Here is a 26,486-nt window from a genome sequence, read left to right as displayed (position 1 = left end):
AAATGATATGAAGCAACTTTGTCTGCACCAATTTGTGAGGTGACAAAAGAGATCATTCGGAGTTCAAGGAACACTATTTTCTTCTTACTCTCCCTTAGGGTTTTGTAAACGTGGTCTCTATGATGGAGAATTTGATATTTTTGGGATTTCCTGGGTAAATTTAGCTTTTAGTTTTGACACAGTGTGCGGTGAAGATTTATGGGGTCATACTGTCTCTTTGTCTCTCTCTCTCTGGTTACGGCAGCATGAAAATGGAGGTCGCAGGTCCATGTTGGGCGACAGCTCCAAGCTGCTTACTCATTACCATGACGACGCCAGGACGATGTACGAAGTCTTCCAGAGAGGCCTCCACATATCTGGTGTGTAGGATGTTAGGGGGGAAATAAGCACTCAACTGTGTTGTGTGATAAAACCCAAAATCATGACTCTGATGCTTGAGGTAAAATGAATCCTCTGGTTGCTGGTTGCCAAGGTGATGACCATCGTTGCTAAGGGTAACAGCGCCAGGGCTCACAACCAGGGAGTATAAAGTGACCAAGTGACTGACTCCCAGTGCAGAGATATTCCTTCCTATTTGAGGTTGTAAAATAGTGGCCGAATGAATTGAATGGTTAGTTACTAAAGCTAGAGCACATCTCAGAAGTATAAGTAAAGCATTTGCTTACAGAGCACGTTACTACAAATTACGTTTTTCAGTCCTGGCTTTTTAGTGGCTATATTCTCCATTGAGTTCACAAGCTATTTGCTAAAGTATGACTGTCAGCTGTTTGGTGTTAAGGAGGTAGAGTACAGTGCCATTCTAAACGTTTTTGGGTGAAAACTACACCATGAGAGCATTGAAAGTAAACCAAAACAATAAAGTTGTGGGCAAACAGCTCACAAATAGACTGATACTCAAATTAAGCTTCATAAGGCCAGAAGATGCTACAGATTTTGTTGATAGTTTTCTGTATGTTTATCCATACAAGGGCTACATGGTATGTCTTCAGGACTTTAGGATCGGTCATACCTTTTCAGTCTGACTAGGGAGTGAACACACACACCAACAATAAGTAACATTGGTTTTGTGGCTATGTGGTTTGGTAATACCTATTGAAATGTATTGATTTGTTTAGAAAAAAGTTAACATCATATAAACCTTATAATTCGGGAACCCCCTTTGATGTTTCACTGTGTGTTCAACAGGTGATGGACCTTGTTTGGGCTCGCGGCTCCCTAACCAGCCTTACAAATGGATATCCTACAAAGAGGTTAGTGCAATTTGAACAATGACAGGTGCAATGAGGAGTGAGGTAAATTCAAAAAAGAGATTTCCAGGTTGCCTTTTTATAGTGGTAATTAAGCTGAATATACTGTAGGTTACTGTTTTTAAATTGTATGTGCAGTCATAATGTCTTTCCTATTGGTAAAACTACAGCATTTTCTATAAAATCCTATCTATCATCATCAGCTTTGTAATGACATTTGACGAGCTATCTTCCGGCCATCCATCCATTTTAGTAACTATGTAATTCGACACTTGGTGTAGTTTGCAACCTGAGTAGCACAGAGGCTTTGTTGCACCAAATCTGCCTAGCAACTAAGCATAGCACCACCATGATGGTCCAATGAAGAACTGCAGTCTGCACCAACCACACTAAATACATGTTGTAGTGTGGGTTTATAGGAAGTAAGTGATGTTATTAGAAAAAGTTAAAACCTGTCAGTTTATCAGATTGTTAACTTGAATCACTGGCTTCACAATAGTATCATGAAACATTGGCTTCTTACCAAAACTAGATTCAAGCAAATACTAACAAACACAAGGCTGAAATAGTGAATGTCATGGAAATTTGGAAATGATTTAAGGGGAATTTCATTTTGAAATCGAAAACGGGTTGTATCCGCATATTTCTCTTGCGTATAGCCCTTTTTGCCACACGAGGCCGTAACTAAACGATAGAAACGGACCCCGCAAACGATAACGGGTCCAAAGGTGGATAGATCTGGGAACGGAGCGCTTGGGGGGTCATACGGCTCCGTGTGATCGCCTCTATACGATCATTTTCTGATAATGATGACGCAATAGCCCCGGCTCTCCCCACCTCTGCTGCTCACCCCCGCGTCAAAGTAAACTGCACACTGAATTCAGATTATTTATCTTTATCTCGATATGGTCATAAACGCGAGTGAAGTCTAATCTGACAGGACGGAGACACGCAGCTCCTCCCGCTGTGATGCAGCGGGAGCAAAACACACACTTCAAGTCAGATCATCACCCTTAGCTATTTTAATTAGCCTACCTCTCAAACTACCTAAACTAGTTATAAATATGTTTATTTTTTACTGTCGGCCGGGTCACTCATTACTGGATCAGCTGCTGCATGAGACAGACACTGACACTGTCAGAAGAGAGGGAGGAAAAAGAGAGGCTCCGTGTATTTTATTATTATGTTATTATATAGAGTCGTTATTCATTTGTTTTAAAGCTCAATAAATAACAAAGAAGACCTTTGACCGGCACTTTTATAATTTTGTCCGGAAGATTTAAACTTTAACACACGTTGACCGGCGAAAAACTCTGCCCGGTTCCCTCGGCCCCCACCGCGGAGAATAAACAGAAGGGCAGCCATGACAACCATGCTTCTTCACTGCTTTTGTGTAGGAAGTTACAGCGCCACGTACAGGCTCGGCATATGTACTGCAGCTTTTCCGGCGGTTGGAACTAAACGGAGCTGTCTCGTGTGAACAGACACTATCCGGTGTCTATTGTGTGTGGACGGAAGCCTTTTTTGCGATTGCGATTGCGTTTGTGTATGCGTTTTCTCGTATGCGTCCTCGTGGGGCACCAGCCTAAATTACACAACCGTCAGTTTTATTGACATCATGTGACTTAACAAGGTAGTGGTGGGTGGAAGTTGTGTTTCTGTTCATTCATTACATTATCATTTCATCATCATTATGATTTCCAGAAAAGTCAGACAAGTCTAGGTTGGAAAAAAATATGCCTGGGCACATTCTTGTTTTGCATCTTCATTTGTTGCCCTAGCACAGTAACATACAACCTGTCTTTCACAATAACTGAGGAATTAGATTTGTTCAGAAATGTTATTGTGTTTTTTAGCTGGAGCATGACATAAAATAAACCCCATGCTGAGGTGAATACTAACCAAATGTATTTCCCTTTTTTACAAAATCATTCATTTGGAAACATGATTACTAAATATAACCAAACAAAGACCAAAGCCCAAATGCTAGGGAGAATTCCTGTTACCCAAGAAAGTAAGAAGCCAATGTTTCAAGAAATTGAAAAGCAGAAGGAAGTTAAAAAAAGTGTTCATGAAGACTGAAAGACAGGCTCAGCATTTGTTTTGTGCCACTTGGTCTAATCAGCGGATGTCCTGCCTTCCCTCTTTATAGGTGACAGCCCGCGCTGAGTATCTGGGTTCAGGCCTCCTGCACCAGGGCTGCCAGCCTGACCCAAACCAGTTCATAGGAGTGTTTGCCCAGAACAGACCAGAGGTGACTCTCAGTTTTTGTCTCGATATCTGTCTGTCTCTGTCTCTCTCTATCCATTCAATGCATTCTCACAATCTCTCTGCTTCACTGTGTCAATTATTGGCTCCGAAACCATTTTACAGATGGTTTCAATCACACAGCTAACCCAAACAAACACACACTCAAAAACACTTGTGTTAGTATCTTCCGAGGAGATCGTTTTTGACTAATTAGCCTTTTCTGTCTTGAAAAGGTTTTGAGACTATAAACATGTCACATAAATAAGTAAGTGAAAGTTTGCTGATATCTCACAGGTGAATGAACTCTAACTCCTGACCTTTGACCCCGGTTTATGTGTGATTTTAGTGGATCATCTCAGAGCTAGCATGCTACACCTACTCCATGGTGGTGGTTCCCCTTTATGACACACTGGGCCCAGACGCCATACGGTTCATCATTAACACGGGTAAGTACACATTACGAAGGCTAGCTGGCAGCTATGCTAACACACACACACAGGATCTTTAAAATGTCTTTTAGCCTTGTTCAGTTTTGAGTTTTAGATATCACAAACAGTCTTAATAAGATAAGCATTGTACATTAGAGAAATTAAAAGACTATAAATAAACAATTAAAAATGTAAACATCTCAAATAGAAATGAAATAGCATTAAAAAATATACATGTTGAAATACAAATTTACAGTAAACTAAATAAAAAGCAGGATATTATATATACATTAAGTGTGTAAGGAATGGAATATTAAATTGAATATAAATGTAAAATGTACAGTGTGAAGAGGTCTTTGCATTGCTGGATTATGGTTTCAAAAATAAATAAAAGGAATGATCTGAAGACTGCACAAACAGACAAGTCAGGCTGCTGAGTTATTAACCTTACATACAGTTCTTATTTGATTTGTGCTGAACTGACCACACATTTTCGCTGAACACCAAATCAACATCTGTGTCTATTTTTCCGCTGATATTCACACAAGGGTGCACGTGCGCTTGTGTGCTTGTTCAAGGTTCAAGGTTCTTTATTGTCAAACTGACATAGCTACAGAGTAATTATGTCATTGAAAATCTTATGTCACAGGCTTCTCCAACAATGCAACATAATAATACAGATAGTAAAAGTAATACAAAAAGAAAAATAGTTCTAAAATAAAGTGAGTATGTGGAATAGTGCAGTACGAGTCTATATACAAGTTATTGGAATGATATATATTAGATAGTAGATATATATTACTAAGTAGCAGATGAATGTTTTGAAACATTCACACATTCTTGTGTCCTTTCAGCTGACATCTCAACGGTCATCTGTGACAAAGTAGATAAAGCTCAGGTGCTTCTGGAAAACGTGGAGCGTAAGGAGACTCCGGGCCTGCGAAGAATCATCCTGATGGATGAATTTGACTCCGCCCTCATTGAACACGGAAAGAGCTGCGGCGTCCACGTGCAGGCCATGCAGGAAGTCGAGGTATGACACGTACAGTAGGACCAGCACAGTTTAATGGTACCTTCACTTGACTGATATTTAAGTGTTTTAACCTAGCATATTCTGATGCAACTTTCCATCCTTTAGTGTTAATCAGATATATATATATGTTTCCTGCACTCTAGTTTCATTTAAGCACAACGCAATATGTCATTTTTATCTTCAATCTTCAGAAATGTCATTATTATGTATCGGCATCACTCATTTTGTGTCCGTCACGGAACAGGCTTCAAACAAACAAAATCTGTGCAAACATTTACTTGTAAATGCAAACTTAGATAGACATTTAATGTTGTCCTACAAACATTAACACATTTAAGGTTAAATCGTTTTTTAGGATTTATATGTCTTGTCTAGAAAATGGTAAACGTGTCTGTTGATTGTAAAGTGTTATATATTTACAGGGACTGTTGCAAAACCGAAGTAACTCATAAACATCAGGGTTAAAATGGAGAAGATTTTTACCTTAAAACATAGTGGGATTGTGTAGAGGCCGGATTTGAGTGTGGCCTATATTTCATCTGAAATTTAAAGGTATAATGAAGCAATGCTTTTTTCTTTTTTTTCCCGGTAAAAATCCAGAATCTCAATGGAGCACAAGCTTCAACAGCCAGTCAAAACAAACTGATGTTGAGATTTGATCAGCATAAGATACAAAAAAAAGTTGTTTATCTCTACAGTTAGTCTCTCGTTCTACAGAATCTGAAAACTGGGGATTTCACATGCACAGTATCATAAACAACAACTCCTAAAAGTTACAAAACAATAGACATGGGTTGTTATGCGACTATGCCTTATGTGGATTCATTTATAATAATTTGACTGCTGTTTTCATTCCTGTAACTGTGAGTGCTTGGAGAGCACAATCACAACAAATATGCAGGCGAAAGTGTTCAAACAGCTAACAGCAGTCACAAAGACAAGCATAAAATACTTGCAAATGTTTTTCTTTTTTTCTTTCCTGCCAACACATCACATAGACAAAGAGTGAGCGAAGAAAAACCCTTTGGCATGCTTTCATAAAATAAACAATGATGACATTACACTGAGTTGTCAGGAAGCTTGGCATACATAACCATCATTTTTCTGTGATGATTAACTTTAAATGAACTGTGCCAGTGTGGTAGACACCCACCTCTTCTGGTTTACTAGGTGACTTAAAAGAAATGAGGGCATATATTGTAAATCCTGCTGAACAACAGTGAATTCAGTATTAAGAGGAAAAAAGCTGAGGGTCTCAAGAGATAGCTTTCTGAGCATTTTGCTTTCCATCGACATGTGGTCCATAAAGTAACCTTAAAGAAACGGCTGATAACACATTTTAATGTCATGTATGCATCAAAAGTGTACTCCTAATGTTTATTTTTTTCCTGTTGTTTTTTTCTTACAGGCTTTGGGCAGAGAGCATCACAGAAAACCTATAGTAAGTACAAATGAAAGATTCCACTGTAGAGAAAGATGAATTGTATGACATTTTAGAAATCCTACTTGCATGGCTATAGCACTGTTGCTTTGTGACAGTCTTACATTTCTTTGTTCCCAACAGAAATATCTCAACAACTAATCAATTAAATACCATAATGTCTTCTACAGACATTCATGTTCTCCAGAGGATGAATTGTACTCTGTGTTTAATGCAAATCAGGACTTTGTTAGCATGCTAACATGCTACATTAAGATTGGTGAACATGTTAGACATCATACCTTCGACACACTAGCTTGTTAGGATTGTATTTATGAGCATTAGCATTTAGCCCAAAGCACCGCTGAGCCTAAGTTAAGCCTTACAAAGCCGCTAGCAAGGCCGTAAACTCTTAGATTGTTTTGACTTTAAACAAACATAAGTCACCATTCTTTGTGTAAAATCTTAACTTGGTTTACAACACATTGCTTTTTAGAGCCTGTAAAGTGATTATAGCAATAGTTTCAACATCCTCTTATAAATAAATAGAATATGCTGTTGATTCGCTGTTATTACCAAAATAAAAACATGTAAGACATTTATATCATGTAATGTAAAGTGTAAGTTACATTTTGCTGGCTCAACAGTGACAATTCAGCCAAGACTCTTGCTACTGGGTATTAGCCAGCTTAGCAAGTATTACTCTCTGTTTAAACATCACAGAGAGACATACTTTAAATAGTGAGCACACTCATTTAACTAAAGAAACAGCTTTGACAGTGTTTCTGGCAACACAGCACATACTACTGTTGGTATGATGACAGAGAAAGGGGCCAGAGCAGATGTCTATAAATACAGTTTGTGCAAACATGTGAAAAATGGAATGATATTTATTCTAAAGGTGAAAGAAGTAGAAGTTCATTTGATGTTATGTTAGAATGAAATGTCATGTCTGACCAACACCATTTTGTCTCCTCAGCCACCAGCGCCAGATGACCTGTCCATCGTGTGTTTCACCAGTGGAACCACAGGTAATCTTTCAAGTTTTAAAGGCTTATTGTCATAACATATACAAAACTATGGTGTAATTATGTAATGTGAACTTAGATCACAGGTTCCTCAACAATGCAATACAATAATTAAAAAAACAACAACAATACAAATACAAATAGGGGGGTGGGGGTATTCCTGTACATCCCCATGCAAAAAGATCCCATACTGCACCAACACAATGTGCCCTAATATAATTAGCCAACACCCACACCAAGGTTTCCCTTGCCAGCGTGACTCCAAGCAATGTTTTTCACTTAATTACTGCACCTACAGTATTTGTTTACAAAGAGATTATAATGCTGTTCCCTTAAAGTCCAGTCAAACATTAGTGTGCTCTCTGATTCATAATCATATACGCTCTTGTGCTTGATGGTTATCTAAGTGTTTGTAATGTGATCATTTAGGTGTATTTCAGAGTTATCAAAGATGTGTTTGCATAGGAAACTGCAGAGCTGGAGAAGTCAGACTTGTGGACAGGTCACCAATGAATTATCTGTTATTTGGTGCTGTCATTGAATATATTTATCACTTTTTGACATATAATATGCACTTATTGCTATTTGGAAAAATACTAAAAAAATGTAAATAATGTTTGATGTGGCAAAAAAATAGAGTATACAGTATGGTTTTTCTGTGTAATGCAATTTCACATTTTCAGCTGGGAAGCTATCTAATTGTTAAGATTATGATCATTTTTAGATAAAAGCGGCACAAATGCTATTCTTGAAGGGGAGACAGGAAGACAAGCATTTACTGTAAATGAATCCAGTTTCTTTGCAGCAGCAGATTGACCTTTTGCCCACTTTTCATTACATAAATGGCCGAATTACGCGGCATGTCGTCTTACAAAGGGCGGCACATACTTTTAAGTAAGGAAGTACGAATGAGTTTTGGGAGGTCTTATCTCTCAACCAACACACATGGGTAAAAAAGGCAGGTCACTTTAGCACACACTGGTGTCAGTTTACAAGTTGAACCAGCTGCAGCTCCAGGCTCACACTCTGCCATCTGCTGGCTTTCAGAGAGTCATGCAGCCATTCTGACATGTGGCACCACTTCCACACATGACTCTCCATTTCTCGAGAATTCCCTCCCTCTGTATTGCAACATGTAGACAGCTCTGAGCCTGTAACCCTCATCTTTTAAAGCTACAGGAATCAGACGATGACACTGGAAAGAGGAACACTTTGTATTGCTTCATATACACCACTTTGTGTGGAAATGACTAAGCAATGCAAAGACATTACATTACCCTGGAAGAAAAATGTTATTATTCGTTCTCTGTTTTTGGAATTGCCAAAAAACTCAAGAATTACATATGATTCAGGGTTTTTCTGTTTAATGTGGAAAGAGAAGTTTATAGAAGTTGCATAATAGATTTCTAATTTTAAACTTCACATAGTTGAGGCCCATTGCTTCAAACCACATTCTGGACATTTTAGAAATGTACCTATTTGAACATGCATTTATATATTTTGAAGAAAATGAATGTATAGAAATGCAATATATTTCCAAATTTGGTTAAATCAGGAATTAGTTTTTAAATTTAAAGTGAGGTATATTTTTGTAAGGTACTTTTTTCAACAGATACACTTCAGTGAACAGGTCACACGTGTGGTTGTTCATCAGGTTTTAAAGTGGGCAAACATTTCAACATTTCTTTGGAATCTATTTAATTTTAATGATATCATATATGTTTCCACATGGTTTGTCAGTCAGAAGCCCTCATTATGTCTTCCCTTAATTATCCCATTATGATTGTACACTTCTACGAATATATAAGTAGAAGTAAAATCCAGGTCAATTCCTTGGAAACACAGCATTGTCTTTCCATGTCTGATTCATTGAATGACAGTTTGGGAGAATTTCACTTAATTAATTTCTGCATTTCTTTTGTCTGCCTTCACAGGAAACCCAAAGGGAGTCATGCTTACCCATGGGAACGTGGTGGCAGATTTCTCAGGCTTCCTCAGAGTAACAGATGTAAGTGACCATGTCTTCTTTTGTCCTGTTCCCTGGACTTTTTATTGCACATTTTTGCTTGGTTATGTATCAGTCTGGTTTAACTGTATGTGTTTTAGAGGTAACTTAATTGTTTCCTTCCTTTCGTTTCCTGCAGAAAGTCATTAGTCCCAACCAAGATGATTGCCTCATTTCCTTCCTGCCACTGGCTCACATGTTCGAGAGGCTCATTGAGGTAAATAAGCTCCACTGGGATATTTGCCCACAGGAATGAGATAGTTATGTGTCAGGGCAGGATGTCAGGAGTGTGGGGGCAGAGGAAGGATCTGTGATGACTTGGAGGTGGGCGTTAATTTGAGATAGTTTGTGTGGGAGGCAGAAAGCAAGGAAGGGAGGGGTTGTGTTTTCCCTTTCCCTCTCCTTTCCTTAAGTTTCGTTTTCCTACTCTGAGGATGAATGCCATTTTTTGCTTTCACAGTCACTGGGGTGCATGTTGCATCATGTACAAAATTACACATACACATGCCAATATACACACAATAAACCACGTTATTGACAAGGCAATTCAAAGGGCTTTACAAACACATTAAAAGCATTAAGACCTAGTGTAAAATAAACTCATTATATATTTACATTAATTATAAAAGCCAAGAAAATGCCAATCATAACAAGAATAAAGAATTAAATAAAATAAAAAATATAAAAAAAAAGAATAAAAGTTACAGTGTAGTGTAAGACATGAATAGTTCTTTGATTTTTTATAAAAGGCAGCAACAAAAATGTAAATAAATAAATTAAAAAGAAGTGAGAGTTGCAGCAGACCTGCAGTTTTCTGGAAACTTTCTTGCAGTTAGCAAGTAATCAGATTCTCATCTATTTTACCTCACACATTTTTTTAACCAAAGCTGGCATATTTAAGTGTTTTTTGCAGGATCATTTGGACTGACTTGACCCACAGTAATGAGAGCATACAGCTATATGCCATTTCAGTGTCAGAATTTCACAAACAGTATACTGTTTAACCGTGCCAAAAACAACTTAATGTTTGTGTTTAAGTCAGAAAGTGCCTAAAAGTTGAAAGTTCCTCCATTTATTAAGCCTTTCTGTCATGCACATGAAACCAGAAATGCCTTTACCCTTAGAAATGTTTAACTGAATAACTGAATTTGTTCTTTAAAACCACAACATTTCAAACTGCATTTCAAAACAAAACAATTAGGAATTGCAGGAAGACAAAATGTGTCATTCGTTGGTGGACAATTGTTCCTCTGGGATACACTGTAACTCACACATGCAGAGTGATATAAGACTCTAGATTCTAGACATCAAAGAAAGAAACAATCTGTGAAGGTTGCTTGCTTCACATTATTTAAGGGTCCTTTTGTGTTTGTGTCCGCTTAGTGATACTTCAAACGAAGGCTCACAATGGCAACAGCAATAATCACTCACATTAAAGCCCACATGGAACACCAGAGCTGCTGTTCAACCTAACGTGCAGCCATTATAGCTCTTCCTGTTTTGTTTTGTTTTTATTATCATATTATCATACCCAGATGCATTGGTAGTTTGGTAGAGCATGTGTCATACATTGTTTTCATACAAGTTTGTTCGTCAGTGGTCAGGGTTTTACAAACAGAAGTAAATATGTGGTTTTAAATGTTTCGCCTTAAGCAAAACTGGTAGTTACTTAGCTTCAGTTTTTCATTTACTGTGAGGTTATTGATTTCACATCAGATGTGTTTATCTACATTTGGGCTAAACATTAACAGCAAAAAGAACAGTTACTCTACAGACAAAGTGGCAGTAAGTTGAATTTGTTTTTCACTTTGAATCTGGGAAGCAAAAATATGATATAAATCAATAAACAATTGAATGAAGTTGTGCTAAGATTGCATTTCTGTCTCTTTAAATGAGTCCTGTTGAAACGTTTTAAAATTCTGTTAATCTAAGGTTATCGTAAGTGGACCAGCAAGTATATGTACATACAGTATATGTGTGTCTATGTGATGTGGGTGTCATGTGCCATGTATGTCTCTCACATCAAAGTAGGTTGCATCAGGTTAAACCGGCCTGGTTTGTTTGCCTTGGATCAGTTTTCAGCGACATGAGACTCAGACACAGGAAACCACCTAAGTTCCTCAGATAGCAGCGCATCAGATCACACAATTGAAGCAAACTTTATGCTCACACACACAAATAATCAAATGCAAACCTCCAATTCTGATTCCAGTGGTGTTGCGAGGCAAAGCAGAGGGGAAACCTTCCGCTTTGCTGTGTCCTCAGATGGCACTTTGTACATTCGTGTTGAGAAGGGTGCTATGTAAATAAAGTTTTACTTACTTACTTACTTATGGCCTCAGAAACAGGAAGTATCAAGTACGGTGCATTTTTTCACAGACGCTTCACAACAAAAGAACTTGTGCTGAGTTAGGCTTTATTCTGAGGAAGTGACACAGTCTGCATATGATCAGTAAAAGGATCAGTGGTGTGGGAACCACTTTGAAAATCAGGCCTACTGAACATACAGTACATTAGTTTTCTTTTGAAATATGTTTTGTATTCTCTTTTGTCAGGTCGTCCACCAAATAGTTGCAACGAAATGTGAACAATGCACATCAGTTTTCTTGGTTGTCTGATTTGTTGGTTGTATATTCACCACTGATCTTCCCTTCCCTGGGGTTTAGGATTTTGAGGTAGAAAGGAGTTAAAGTAGGCATGCCTTTCACTGATGATTATGATTACTGCATAATGAGTCACTTCCGCTGCTGTTAACTTGAGTTTATCCTCTGTGAACTGACATTTCCTCTTAGTGCTTTGTTGCAAAAAGCAGGAAGTTCAACTCAGGTCTTTTCAGTTCACTTCAGAAACCAAAAAGAAGTTGAAGTCACTCTGCTCAAACATTTGAAAAGCTAACATAATACGTAGAAAGCAATGGTAGGAATGAACAAGTCATTTTATGCTTAATTCTCCTCATGCTCAGTTTGAAATAGGAAAATACTGCATATTACATACAAAATTGGTACTGTGAAAGACATTGACTACATACACAAGACATTGACTACGTAGACAATTAAGTTGTTGAAACATCATAAGCAAGGTTCCTTTAGTATGTAAGAGTGATTTCTTTTACAAATATAAAAATAGTTTTCTCTTATCTCTCTTTATTTTGTCCCTAAGGCCCTTTGAAATGGTTGTTTAGAAAAGCGCTATATGAGCATGGGTCACACAAGACTTTATCAAAGAGTTTTATGTTGAATTTAAAAGGATTTAACAGCTGTCAGTGTTAGTATTTGTCTGTAAAAGATATGTGACAGCTAGCGTTAAGCTCACTATCTATGTGTATGTTTCTGCAGTCTGTGGTGTACTGCCATGGAGGACGGATCGGCTTCTATCAAGGCGACATCCGTCTCCTCCCAGATGACATGAAGGCCCTGCGGCCGACCATTTTCCCTGTGGTGCCTCGACTGCTAAACCGCATGTACGACAAGGTGAGATTTAAATAACTGTTGCTCTGCTGGTGGTAAGAAATATAGCTTTTCTTAGATAATTGTACGTATCTTTAAAAAACAATTTTTTTGAAAACGAATGAAATGGCTTATCAGTACCTTTTTGAGTCATGTTGTGATATCTTTAATTCATTATTGTCGTGGTTTAGGCATAGAACGAAGTGTTTCCTTTCAAACATGACAAATGCATCCTCCTGTAATGCATGTTGTGTAATAAAAACCTTTACATTGTAAGAAATTATGTCACAGAGTATGATGTCAGCGAATGAAACAGAGATTTGTTATTTCACTTGTTGATGGGGTTACCTTCTTTCTGGGAATGTTGGGTAATTTTAAATGAACACGTGATTTCAATACTGTAGCAGTAACCAGAAGGGTCTGCCGCCAACCATACAAATATGTAATTTGTCTTTTTCTCGTGCAGATCTTCAGCCAGGCTAACAGCCCATTGAAGCGCTGGCTGCTCAACTTTGCTGCCAAAAGAAAAGGTGCTGAAGTCAGCAGCGGGATCATTCGCAGTGACAGCTTCTGGGACAAAATCTTCTTCAGTAAAATTCAGGTAAGTGTTTCCTCTAACTGAGTAAATGTGCCACTATGAATATCTGTGATCACAAGATGACCAAATCCTGCAACATCAACGTCACAAACTCTGTCTACTCCTCTATGCCTAGAGCATTTTGGAAACGTGTTACTGGAAAATGTGTGGAAATTAATAACAATGAAGGTTTCTGGGCGTTTACCTTCATGAAAATAAAGCAAGGCGAAATGCCAAGAGGAAAAAACTTGTTCCAAAAAATGTGCAACTCAGTGATTGACTTTCAACCTTTGTCAAGCACCGTGTGCATTTTTGAGCTGGGGAGGAAGGGCCAACTTTGAATGCAGTGTTTACAAACCGCAACCAACCAATCCTGCTAATTGTGCGTTTGATAGATACAAATAAAGACCCCTCTGTATTGATTATGATCTCCTCTCTGTGCAGGCCAGCCTCGGAGGAAGACTGAGGATGATTATAACAGGAGCCGCTCCTACCTCGCCATGTGTCCTGGGATTCCTCAGAGCTGCACTGGGATGCCAGGTCTGACAAACATACAAACACACACACAAACAGGCCCGAACCATCACAATAACATAGCCAACCCTACTCTTACTTTTACCAAAACATAGGTTAGTTTTAACGTTAAGCCTACATTCTGTGTAAACCACATTAACACAACTTTGAAGATGAGGACCGACAAAAAATCCCACTACCACAGCCTGAAACTCTAATTGGTCTTCTTAAAGAAATGTGCAACTAGGGCTGGGTAATATACTGATGTTATATTGATATCATGATAGGAGACTTGATATCTTTTAAGATTTCTGATATTGAAATATCGCATGAGTGTAGTATTTTCCTGGTTTCAAAGGATACATTAGTATAGTGTCTTCTTTTTCTAATACCAGACAGTTCTAACTTTTCTTTGACTTGCCTTTACCCAATTAGCCATTGTATCGATAGATAGATAGATGATAGATGATATATAGATATTCTATTGATCCCAAATTGGGAAATGATTTAGTTACAGTAGCAGCTGAGTGTTCAGGCATTAAAAAAACATTACAGTTGGACAAAAGGTATAAACGTGATCAAATAAAATAAAGATATAAATAAAACAATGTTTATATTTGTTCTATCTACAGTAGAAAAAACATGAACAACAAAGAATACTAAATATTAAATGTTCTTGATAAGTTAGACAGTTCAAGGAAAGACCAATATATGTCGGTAGCAGATATATACATAATAGTATATAAATAACAGTGGCAAATATCCACATAACTAATGATAAGTTATCAACATTTTCCTTGTGTTCATACTTTTTTGAAAGCTCCAATTTTCAACCCTACGGTATTTTTGTAACATCAACGTTGAGGTTATTGATCAGAAATGTTGTGATATGTTTTACCACATTGCCCAGCTCTATGTGCAGTGCGGTGCATGCACACATACACATTGACACACATAATTACAGTTGGTGACCTAACTCCCTTCCCACAGCCCTTAATACATCCTGTGTGTGTGTGTGTGTGTGTGTGTGTGTGTGTGTGTGTGTGTGTGTGTGTGTGTGTGTGTGTGTGTGTGTGTGTGTGTGTGTGTGTGTGTGTGTGTGTGTGTGTGTGTGTGTGTGTGTGTGTGTAGGTGTACGAGGCGTACGGCCAGACAGAGTGCACAGCTGGTTGCACCTTCACCACACCTGGAGACTGGACCCAAGGTGAGCACTAGTTTTTATGTCACAGCCCTAGAAAACACATTCTAGGACATTTTTATCTCTGCCAAACTCACTGAACTTGTCAAATTGACTAAAGGCTTGGCTCAAAGGTCAAAAAGTGACATGGTGTTATGACTTTACGAAATAAACAATACCCATGCTGTGATAGTGTCACCTTGTCATTAAACTTCATAGGTGAACTGTTGCTCCCTGAATCCGCATGATAAGAAATGGGGGGTCACAGCTGCTCAGATAATATCGTGCAGGCTATAAAGCCTTATCAGCCCTGCTCCCAGTTTATAAATCACACCCTGTGGAAAATAAGGTGGGCGAGAGTGAGTGGGAGGCTGTACAATACATTGAAAACAGAAAAAAGGAGAGGCCCCTGCTGGGAAAGACCCATAAGAAAGAGCTGTTAGGCAACATTATTAACAGTCAAATACCTGCTTAGGTGTTTGCCAATATCAACACAAAAACCGCCAGTCTACCTCTAGTGTGCTTTGTGCGGCACCTCTAGGCATTGATGGTAATGTTCCAAGTCAACGAGTGTGTATTCATTTGCTGTCTGATCAAGTTATCAGATAAAAGATTTTAAGCTAGAGCTAAAATAAAAGAAACCAGTGCATTGCAATATTTCTTATCTCATATATATATATATATTTATTAGAGCCAGAGTACAAGAAAACCTACCATAGTAAAATACGTTTGTATGAAAGATCCTCATTTAAACGTTACTATTAGCTGCCATAATGCTTCCTTGGTAGCGGTCTCATTGCTGAGTGAAGATGGGTTGAACAAACATTGATGCAATTTGTATCATTGCCTATTCGCCAAAACCCAACCAGGGCAGTCATTTAGAAATGACTCGCATCAAAATACAGTCTAGTGTCTCCCCCTGCTGCCCAGTTCAAATACTCCATCAGGCATTTACATTTCATTGAAAATATATGATTCATCTTTCATCCTTCATTAGTTTTGTTTAAATGTCACAAAATATGTGCAGGTAAAGCATAATCCCTCATGCCATATTTGGTTTCAAATTATCTGGTGAATTACCTATTTCTTAACGTCCAATTTATCAATATTGTTGGTCTGTTCATTATTTTCTGTATTAAATTCATTTAATTCATTCCAACAGTGGAAAGTACAAGGGGGTATCTGACAGTCCAAGATGAAACAAATAAGGGAAACTAAGAAAAAACCCAAAATAAACATTTTATGGGTTTTCAATTATTTTTGCTTGTTCTGACCCTGTGAATTATAGGTCACGTCGGAGCCCCGCTGCCATGTAACCTCATCAGACTGGTGGATGTTCCTGAGAAAAACTACTTCGCCTCTAAGGGAGAGGGAGAGGTCAGTAAAATGATCTTGAAAGATGTTGTATCTTTATAAAAAAAATACAAAGTACTGCCATGTTACTGCAAACAAGGCCCAGATAAGTAATGTAAAACATTATAAAACATTACTAGAGCGTGTATTGTTTATCTTTAAGTTGACATGCAGTGCCCACAATCTATATAATAAAAATGCCATACTAAAAAAGAACATACATTTTATATAAGAATAGGAATGTATTGACCTTTAAAAACCTGTGTTAGGGTTTTAACAGGAGATTCAGTTTATATATTTGACCTCACACCCTGACCATTTTCCACTTGTCTACCATCTAGGTTTGTGTGAAGGGACCAAACGTGTTTAAGGGCTACCTCAAAGACCCAGAGAGGACGGCCGAGACGCTGGACACAGACGGCTGGCTTCACACCGGAGACATTGGCAAATGGTTGCCTGTAAGTATCTCATCTCATTATGAAGACAAATATTTACAATGACACAGCATCTGGATAATGAATAGTCAAGGAATCCCCAGATGTTTCCACCATGTCTTTTCTTTTTTTCATTTATTCAACCTCTAATCTTCTGCAGAATGGCACACTGAAGATCATCGACAGGAAGAAACACATTTTCAAATTGGCACAGGGCGAGTACATCTCCCCTGAGAAGATCGAGAACATCTACATTAGGAGCGAACCTGTGGCACAGCTCTATATTCATGGAGATAGCCTGCAGGTAAGAATACTTACACAAACACACCCATCAGTCCTATCCATCCTAATTCTTCGAATTCGCTGAATAACATGTATGGCTCCTGAGAGCCTGCAAGTACGTCTCTGCTCTGGTTCTTTTGCTCCATTTTTAAGCCAGGACAAATAGAGCACAACATCATCTATCAGGTGCTCATTTTCAGCTTAATTAGTACAATATCCTTTGACCTCTTCCTCCTATGTTTGTGTCTTCTCTTTCCAGTCCTGTTTGGTGGGGATTGTGGTTCCTGACCCAGAAGTCATGCCTGAATGGGCCAAGAAAAAAGGCATACTGGGCACATATAAGGACCTCTGTAAAAACACGGTAGGTGGCATGTTCCTTGAATGCTTCTAAGTTCTGTCGATAACTAAAATACTGAATAATACCATGGAAAATAACCTTCCACTTTGTCAACAGGAATTGAAGAAGGCGATCCTTGAGGACTTGGTGCGTCTGGGCAAGGCCAGTGGCCTCCATTCATTTGAGCAGGTAGGAAGGCAGATATATGTTTGGGTTGAAGGCAAAACAAAGAACATATTTGGCCTGCCTTTTTATTTTAGCAGTATTATTCTTTTTCTTAAAGCTACAGAATGATCATTTACACAATCCTTTACTACATGTATATGCCAGAAGTATTTCAAGTAGGATCTGTTTGGCATTGTTTTTATAAGATCCACGAGTAATACATTATTCATCAAATTGCTCCAGTTGAGCAACTCAACTCAGTAAACTAATATTTGTAAATCTTCATCCTTATGAATATTAAAGAGGGCGTTGCTAAAACCTTTTTAGTTTGGCAAGTACTTTTTCATTATATTAAAAAGGAAATAAATCAATATCACAGGTCTTCTGCTAAACTTGTGTTATCTATACAGCTCCTAAAAATAACAACCTCTCAACAATCTTGGTCTAATTATACACTTTCTTTCCTATTCCTTCACATTTTTCTTCGCAGGTGAAGAACATCTACATCAACAATGAGATGTTTTCCATTATGAACGGCCTCCTGACTCCCACACTAAAGGCCAAGAGACCAGAGCTGAAGGAGTATTTCAAGGAGAAGATCGACCGACTCTATGAAAGCATCTCCATGTGAAGGCCGGCAGACCTCATTTTCCTTCAAGCATCTTTACACTTAGTACTGCTTTCACCATTGACTTCAGTGGGATAAAGATGTGACCACTTATGCTTAAAAGCTATGGGAAAAGCAAGCCAAACCGGCCCCTGCTATGGAAGATTTAATGCCTAAAAACTCAAACAAATCCAAGACACAAAGAGAAATACAATATACTATATGTATTTCTGTTTTAATTAGGCATTTGCTGTGACATAACTACATGTACACATGTAAAATGAAAGAATAGCTGTTAATCTGTTAACTGAGTTCTTTATTCCTTGTGATAAAATGCAAACCACAAAACAGAAAGGGTTGTGTAATTCATTAAATACAAAGCACTTTGTTTGGTTTTCATGAGAATGTCCAACAGAGCTTTTTCTGTTTTGACAGGGAAACATGACACACATATGCATACAGAAAAAGGAAATGTAAATACAAATGTGATTTGTTAATCACTTTTTTTTATTTTAATGGTTTTGATTTAGGCATTTTAAATCTTCCATACTTTGTTTCTTGCTATCCACCCAAACAAACCATCAAAGGCTCTGTCCCCAGCAGCAGAAAACTCACCCTCACTTTTATGTTGAGCAATCCATTTCCACTTGTCACCCTGTCCAATCTATTTTTTTCCTCCATCAGTTTAAACCCACCAGCCACAACCTGAATCCAGTTATACGACAGCAAGCGTGATGTCTTTGTGTATAGTGTAGCTCAAGGAGATGTATTGCTGACACATGTGGGACAGTAATGGACTTCCTCCTCAGTGGGACACAGTAGATTTTCCTTGAATCGAACAAGCTGCTGACAGCAGTGCCGCTAAGCAGGGCCTGATACATTTCCCTTGATCTGGCACACTAAAAGAGATTCAACTTTTACCCAACACATTGCGCAATTTGACCAAAACTACACCTTAATGTTTAAGGGCAGAATTAAGAAAGCAAGGTATAGACAGTAGCAGCTCCTGCCTTACTAATCATTGCTGTCTACACCATTCCATTGTAGAGCATCTCGATGTTTGAGCCACATTCAAATACATCGCTGTTCATGTCATGTTCTCACTCACTCATTAAGTCACCTCAACATGGCTGTGATCTGCAGTTTAGCATGCATGCTCCTTGTTTATGTGAAGGACTGGCACACTGTAACACACATTACGGTTCACACTCTACAGTCTGTTCATTCACTCCTTTTTTAACATCCACCTTTGCGCAAATAGTATGTCAGGTAAAAGAACAAAAAAGAAATAATGCTAAACCAGGTCTCAGGGCAATGCATGCAGTTTGCCCTGCAATGCTGGCACCATTGACTTGAAACTGATGAGTATTTCTTTGTGGCCATTAATAGCAGGTTGTATGCAGCTGCCCACAGCCACTGCTGCTAGTGCAAGGCTTTGTAATGTAGGCAAAGCTGATGAATTCCACTCACTGGAGGAAAATAGAACAACCATCAACTTTTAATGAAAAATAAACACGTTTTTGAAGGGTTTACACATAGAAGTAATGTATAGACTTTTTAAGTTGATTACCGTCCCAAAGCATAAACAATGTGGATGTACATAAATGAGGACAGCTAGATGTAAGCATATTTATTAAATCAATGGTTTGAATGGATTTTTGTTCTCTCTTTTTGCGTGTAGTGAGATGAATTGTACTTATTTATTTATCTATTCTGCTGTAAAATGGAATCAGCACCATATCCTTGTAACGATTGAGTGCAGCAATAGGGATGAGGGTGGGTGGGGAATAGGACAAGGGCAATGAAATAAAAAAGATATTCTGGAATGATTTTAAACAAGTGTCTTGTTTCTTGTTTCATGGTGTCTTCAATTGTCATTGCATTACGTTTTATTTTGAAAGGTTTCCCTGGAGAGGCCAACATGAAAAGGAAAAGCTAGGTTATAGCCTATATCTGATATCACTGATGTCATGTAGTAAGACTTCCGTTGAATATTTTCAAAATAAAGTAGGCTAATTGTGTTCATGTTTGTAATTTAAAGGGGACCTATCATGCAAAATGCACTTTTGTACGTCTTTTATACATGAATATGTGTCCCCGGTGTTCCAGGGAACTCACCAAGTGTCAGAAAACACAACCCTCTCTATTTTCCTCCATACCCAAATCTCTAAAAAAAAGGGGCTGCAACGGATCTGATAAAAACTGATCCAGATTTGAACACTGTCCCGACGTCAGGACAGTGGCGCTACGGCTATTGGGCCAACTCCACCAATCAGGAGGAGACAGCCACGGCCATTGCCGTTCGAAAGCGCTGGAGACGCTGTAGTACATATGCCAGGCCTGTATATGGTGCTGTTCTGCCCTTATCTGCCCTTACAAACACAGAGCTAAAAAATTTCAAATTGAGCAAAATGAGGCATGGCTAAAATGCATGATCTGTTTGGTATTTTGCACAAAAAAAAGTATAAATATGCCTTATATAGGTATGGTCCTACACTATATTATTCAAATATAGCATGATAGGTCCACTTTAACGATTTGTTTTCACATTAAGATAGTGTGCGTTGGGGGGATTTAATAGAATCATCAGCTGATTGACTACAGGTGTTCTCGGTTGCTAAGCATCGCACAAAGAGCAGGGGAAAGTTTCAGTTAGCAATCCAGGAATACTTTTAACCGTAAGCTTTACGAAATTAAAAACTAATTTAGTTTATTGTATTAGCAACAGCTCATCTAACGTTGAGATAGTGTCAGATTTATACTGACAGATCATTGGATCGTAATTTGGACGACAATTTAGTTCGGAAATGGGTCGAGTGTGGCGTGACAAACCAGATACACCCGTGCGGAACAGACGAGAAAGTAAGAAATCTAACACATCATCTTAAACGTACTTTGTAATAGAGGTTTTAATTTAACTTCGCCATGGTATGCACAGGTTTGAACCACAACTTTAATATGCTATCGATCAGTTTAATTGGAAGCTCCTGTGACCAGCTGACTTATTTGGCAAGAAGCCTATTTAATTGTAATATAAAGATCAACATCAGTTTGATGCCTTTTATTTATGTCTTTCTTTTGAGTCGAACTAGGCCTACTTAAATCTGATTATATTCAACATGAAGACTTGAAGTCAATGCACTAGGAGAAATGTATAGTGGTGGATAGTAACAAAGTACAGTAGCCTACTGAAGTACAATTTTGAAGGATTTGTACTCTACCCGAGTATTCTCAGTTCATGCTACTTCAACTCCACTCCATTTTAGAAGCCAATATTATACTTTTTACGCAGGTAAATGAGCTACATCTAGCTGCTATCCCATTTTTAAAAACTTTCAGAGCGCACGAGACTTCTGCCAAACAAGAAATATGAAACTATTGCAGAGGAGCCTGGGGTGGAAGAGATGCATGTTCCCACTGTCAAACCAACCAAACGGGTACAGAATGGGGACATTCATTTTGCTGTAATATTTTTTAATTCAAGTTGAGAGTTTCTCAAACTTTCCCCCCACTTCTCCTAATTTTCCACTCTTATCCTTTCCACACACAGAAACACATTAAGACTGTCCAAAAGAAATCTGAGATACGCTTGAGCAGGCCTCCATCTACTGAAAACTCCAGCAACAAAACGCATGCCGTGCCAGCTTCTAGGAGATCTAGTTACAGAGTGTCAGCATCAGGTCACCAAACAATTCAAACCACTCCCAGGATAGAGGCCGCTAAAGGTGGTGACATGCTAGTTAACGATGAAGAGCAACAAATGACAGTAACATCTGAAAGTGTCACTCCTTTCATCTGTAACGATGATGAGGAAGAAGACTGCTATTCCTTTGCCTCATCTATCAGCAGTCTTCCTTCCCCGGAGATCTTTAGAAGAGAAAGATATGGTATGTGTGCATTTTTGTTGATCCACAAGCAAAATATAAGGTTATTCATTTTTATTTTATTTTTTCAACCTTCTTGTCACTTTTGTCTTCTTTTCCCAGTGGAGACATCAACTTTTCTTATTAAGGAGGAGCTTGGGCTTCATCTTAACATAAAAAACTCCACCTTGCTTAATGTGAGCAACGCTGAGACCATACACATGCATCAACCCATAAACCTTTCTAGCATCTTCGGTAATGGTTTGAAAAAACGTTTATTTTTCATTTAATTTGGTAGGATATTTAGTTATCGTAGTAAAAATGTTTGAAGTTTAGTGATTTAAAAAAGGGTTTATTAACTTATGATATTGATTGTCAGAATTTGATTGAGAATAAGATGGATTGAAATAAATACATATAGTGTATTTAAAAAAAAAATGTAAAGCTTAATGTTAGCTTGAAAATGCTTGGTCTTTTCACAGTTTTAAAAAATATTCTGTCTGCAGATGTCTCTGAGATTGTTGACGAAAAGAACTGTGAGATCAAGTGAGTTCCTTTCTTTTTTAAAGTTATACATTTTTAAGCAATTTTTTTTTTGTATTCCTACAATTAAATACATTGTCTGCTGATACTTTAGAATACTTGAAACTAACAAAGAAAGGTATCTGCATACTCAACATCCATGTAACCAAAACTTGATCAATCACTGTTTTTCTCTTTGAAGCCAACACGGAAGACCTGAAGCTGAGACCAGAAAACATGTGGACTCATTTAAATCAGGTTAAGACTCATTAAGTGAGACGTGTATCCTAATCAAACTATTTAATGTCATTATGCGCCAAATAATAAACTATATATTTTTTTAAATCCTCAATTTGTAGAGAAGGCCTTGGAGTTGAAAACCCCCCCAAAAGTAAGAAGTCACTTGGTTGTATCCTGTGTAATCAAAATCTGATATTCACAACCAATTTTTATAAATATGAAGTATTATGGTCATGGTAACGTATGATTCTTGCTCCTTTAGCTCACCAACAGAAGGACCATTTTATACAAGAAGAAGGTCTGGTTCAAAAGCCCCATCATTGTGGACACCTTGGAAGCAACATGCATCCCAGGCACCAAATTAACCATTTACTGCAACAATGAACCAGCCCACACATCAAGCCCTTCTGAGCAGATTCAGAATGACACAGTCACATCCTCAGCTAACATCAGTTCTAAAGAAAAAGCATTAAAGCTGAAGGTGAGGTCGAAAAGGCCTGCAAGCCGGGAATCAAAGTTCTTTGGCTTTATCGACGACAGTGACCGTGATGCATTCTTTGATAGAATGAGAATACGTTCTGCCAAACTCAAAAGTGCTCCTTTATTTCCTCTCACAGCTCCTCCAGAACCTTCTATTTTGTGACTTCTTAAGGCAAATGAATGTATGTTAAGATTTTGTCTTTTTCCCATAATCAAGATGTATAGAGGTCTGTATGTTAACTATCCTGTAAAAGAGTAATCTGATGTCAGTGTATGAGGCTGTCATAATGTCTCAAATGATAATTTAAATGTGATGCATTCTTTATTTAAAGAGAATAATTCAAAAGGCATGCCATACCCTGCCATGTATTTAAGTCCCTGCACATCATATATTTTGAGTGTGACTTTTCAACTTTCCTTTCTTCTCAACCTTGTCCTTTTATTACCTTGTTACTGTATCCTACAAACCTTGACATGTACCTCTGCTTACCTTTTGTATTCTACAGTTGTCAGACAAGTGTCTGTGCAAAGTGACCACTAGATGTCAGACCTGTATTTTTTTTACTGCGCCTTTTCACCTCTCCTGTTAGTGATTGTTTTACAATTTAAAATATATATGTTTGTGTTGCATTTTTGTGTTATTAATTATTGTTATTAAAGTGCCATAATTGCATACAAATCAAAAATTGTAATGTAAACAAAAAGCTTAAATGTAAGTTAATTTGACTTTTTGGTCGTCTATATTTTCAAGGACTCCCTGCTAATGTAGGCCTACTAATTTCCGATCGTCCAAAAAAGTCAAAACTAAATGAATGTACAATAAAATAATAAATGGTAATGATTCTTGTTGGATACCCTTTGTTTGTTGAACACAATCCTTGCCTTTCCATTTCACTTTTTCTCATGTGACACTTTAAAATATCTTATCTATCTCTTGTAAGCATCTCAGAAGTCGCACTTGTATTATTTTTGTGAATACATGCACGCTGTCACGATTCCCGACAAAACATCAACACAGCGAATCCACTGACCACGTGGTACCGGGATAAAAATAGCAGCCAATCAGGTAATTTGTTGTAGCAGCAACGTCCAGTCAGCCAATCGAAAAAATGCAGTTGGTTACCAAGCAGCTCCCGTGACTAATGCCTGTCATATGACTGTGACACCCATGGAGACAGTTACAAGGAACAAGATTTGCTCTCGGATTTGAAAAGAAAAGAGACTTTCTGTACCGAATTAATTTTGGTACAAAATGCCTCCGACTCTCTTCCAGAAACTTTTCAACAAGAAAAATGCGTTTTCGTCGCCGCCCCCGAGATGCAACAAAGATGACCCAGCTTTCAGGTAACGTTAGCTATTTTGTTTGTGTGTGCATGTTTTGTGTGTGTGTAATGTTGTACATTTATTAATTACTTTCACCGAGTCCTGAAGCATGACACAGTTTTTGGCGTAGTGTATATGTTGTTTTCACTGGCACTTTACAACGTTGTTTGGTATTGTTTATTTTAATTTGATATGAAAGTGCGGTGACTGGAGACGTGTTGTGCCTGTTGGTCGGTTAGCTAACATGCTAATGCTAGCTACCATCCGTTAGCGGGGGCTGCTGCTGCATGTGCTGTCTCCTGATGGGACCGCTTGAATCAATAGCTCTTATTTGTCGCGTGTTTTATATAAGTATTACAGCTCGTATGCAGTTGTTAATTAAGTGACAATAAGTCCACGATACACGTTTCCTCCCATCCTGAGGTGTGGTATAACCAGCGGATCGATATTCTTGCTTAGAAGTTGCAGAGGAACCTTTTCCCTTTGTGTCCCCCTTTGTGTTGCTTTGGTTACGGTTATTTAAGCCTGTGTGGTAAGAACAACAACGAGGCACTAGAGACGGTTGCAGTCGCGCTCTTCTGTCGCCAATCGTGGGCTATACCATCGATGACTTGGAGCAAAGTACAGCTGGCTTCTCTCAGTCCTGCGATGGTACTGTACTCTTCTCCACTGCCGTCAGACAGAGGTGGAGGAGGACGCAGTGTGCTCTGTGTTGGAGCACATGTGATCAGTCCAGTCGGTAACTGACAGACAGAACCACAGCAGACCAGTAGACACTGCAGTCTGGAGACGTCAACTTTTTCTGATAATCATTTGTGCTCTAAATGGCAGATATGGATGTTGTTTATTTTGTGTTTATCTATATGTCTTGTGTTTAGTTAACACAAGTGATATGTGGCATGCACGAATTTATAGATGTCGTGATTTAACAGTCTATGGTGTAAACTACATACATATATGTACATGTCAAAATTATAGCAGTCATGTTCATAAAAACAATCAAGATATAAATAAAATCCTGATTGTATTACTCAACTCAACTCGTCTGACGATGCCGTTAATAACTGCAATATATACCTGGCTGCTATATCTTCAAATCTGTTACAGGATGTGTACTTTGTAAATGATGTAATTAAAAAAAAAAAAAAAAAAAAAAAAAAAATCGTTATCTTTAATCTTTTTGTATGCATACTTCTTAGTTAATATTAAGCTGGCTTTGGCTCTTTTTCTTGCCGTAACAAATGCAAATGTCCCCTCTGTGGGACGAATAAAGGTATTCTGATTCTAAATCAGATGGGACATTAATTGATTCAAATGTGGACTAAAACAAGACTTCTATGTCATGCCAGCTTGAACGAAAAATGCAAATGCATCATTTGTGGCAATATTTTCTCCCTTCAAATTGCAGTGACATACTTTTTGTTTAGATACTTACTGGTATTGTCCATCAGTAGCAGGGTTAAGCTGCTTTTAAAATGGAGTCAATCAAATGCAAGGGGAATCATCACAAAAATAATAAGACCACCATGCAGGTATGACATGTATTGTCAGCAATATAAATACTTGCTATTGAAATACCCTAAGGCACAATTTGATCTGACTGAGCAAGGCATCCTTAAGCTGACTATTAGGATACTCTATACTCCCTGAGTTGATTTACAGTTTCCCTGTGTATGTTCCTCCACACTCTCTGGGTCAGGGTCAAATCTGTCACTGGCACCATGGGGAAAGGGCTCTTTTTAGTTTTAAATACATT

At 38.1% G+C, this 26,486-nt stretch overlaps 3 protein-coding genes across 10 annotated transcripts in view; all 3 read left to right on the top strand.

The window, feature by feature from the left end:
* acsl6 (acyl-CoA synthetase long chain family member 6) overlaps nucleotides 1–19,957 on the top strand; it is a 35,779-nt gene extending 15,822 nt beyond the window's left edge. For all 5 annotated transcript variants that reach the window (XM_034140120.1, XM_034140119.1, XM_034140122.1 and 2 more), the window contains 19 exons: nucleotides 245–359; nucleotides 1,186–1,250; nucleotides 3,400–3,501; nucleotides 3,844–3,943; nucleotides 4,780–4,958; nucleotides 6,367–6,399; nucleotides 7,358–7,409; nucleotides 9,341–9,414; nucleotides 9,551–9,628; nucleotides 12,747–12,881; nucleotides 13,324–13,458; nucleotides 13,879–13,974; nucleotides 15,079–15,151; nucleotides 16,413–16,501; nucleotides 16,819–16,935; nucleotides 17,072–17,215; nucleotides 17,453–17,554; nucleotides 17,648–17,719; nucleotides 18,186–19,957. In XM_034140120.1, coding sequence (XP_033996011.1) covers nucleotides 245–359; nucleotides 1,186–1,250; nucleotides 3,400–3,501; nucleotides 3,844–3,943; nucleotides 4,780–4,958; nucleotides 6,367–6,399; nucleotides 7,358–7,409; nucleotides 9,341–9,414; nucleotides 9,551–9,628; nucleotides 12,747–12,881; nucleotides 13,324–13,458; nucleotides 13,879–13,974; nucleotides 15,079–15,151; nucleotides 16,413–16,501; nucleotides 16,819–16,935; nucleotides 17,072–17,215; nucleotides 17,453–17,554; nucleotides 17,648–17,719; nucleotides 18,186–18,326 — 1,902 coding nt within the window. In that variant the 3' untranslated portion in view covers nucleotides 18,327–19,957. The remainder of the gene's footprint in view (nucleotides 1–244; nucleotides 360–1,185; nucleotides 1,251–3,399; nucleotides 3,502–3,843; nucleotides 3,944–4,779; nucleotides 4,959–6,366; nucleotides 6,400–7,357; nucleotides 7,410–9,340; nucleotides 9,415–9,550; nucleotides 9,629–12,746; nucleotides 12,882–13,323; nucleotides 13,459–13,878; nucleotides 13,975–15,078; nucleotides 15,152–16,412; nucleotides 16,502–16,818; nucleotides 16,936–17,071; nucleotides 17,216–17,452; nucleotides 17,555–17,647; nucleotides 17,720–18,185) is intronic.
* Nucleotides 19,958–20,917: 960 nt separating this feature from the next.
* LOC117490522 lies at nucleotides 20,918–24,158 on the top strand. 3 transcript variants are annotated; one of them, XM_034140286.1, is made up of 8 exons: nucleotides 20,918–21,164; nucleotides 21,642–21,739; nucleotides 21,853–22,189; nucleotides 22,289–22,420; nucleotides 22,648–22,711; nucleotides 22,890–22,945; nucleotides 23,047–23,078; nucleotides 23,190–24,158. In XM_034140286.1, the coding sequence occupies exons 1-8, from the start codon at nucleotides 21,110–21,112 to the stop codon at nucleotides 23,568–23,570; spliced, it is 1,155 nt and encodes a 384-aa protein (XP_033996177.1). In that variant the 5' UTR covers nucleotides 20,918–21,109; the 3' UTR covers nucleotides 23,571–24,158. The 3 variants fall into 3 exon arrangements, with proteins under 3 accessions (XP_033996177.1, XP_033996176.1, XP_033996175.1); XM_034140285.1 differs by having other exon boundaries at nucleotides 21,642–21,766; nucleotides 22,672–22,711; XM_034140284.1 differs by having other exon boundaries at nucleotides 21,642–21,766.
* Nucleotides 24,159–24,563: 405 nt separating this feature from the next.
* fnip1 (folliculin interacting protein 1) overlaps nucleotides 24,564–26,486 on the top strand; it is a 43,361-nt gene continuing 41,438 nt past the window's right edge. For both annotated transcript variants that reach the window (XM_034139920.1, XM_034139919.1), the window contains exon 1: nucleotides 24,564–24,751. In XM_034139920.1, the coding sequence (XP_033995811.1) occupies nucleotides 24,660–24,751 (92 nt within the window). In that variant the 5' untranslated portion in view covers nucleotides 24,564–24,659. The remainder of the gene's footprint in view (nucleotides 24,752–26,486) is intronic.

This window comes from Trematomus bernacchii, unplaced genomic scaffold, assembly GCF_902827165.1.
Source record: "Trematomus bernacchii unplaced genomic scaffold, fTreBer1.1, whole genome shotgun sequence".
Lineage (NCBI taxonomy): Eukaryota > Metazoa > Chordata > Actinopteri > Perciformes > Nototheniidae > Trematomus > Trematomus bernacchii.
This window is presented reverse-complemented; position numbering and strand designations above follow the sequence as displayed.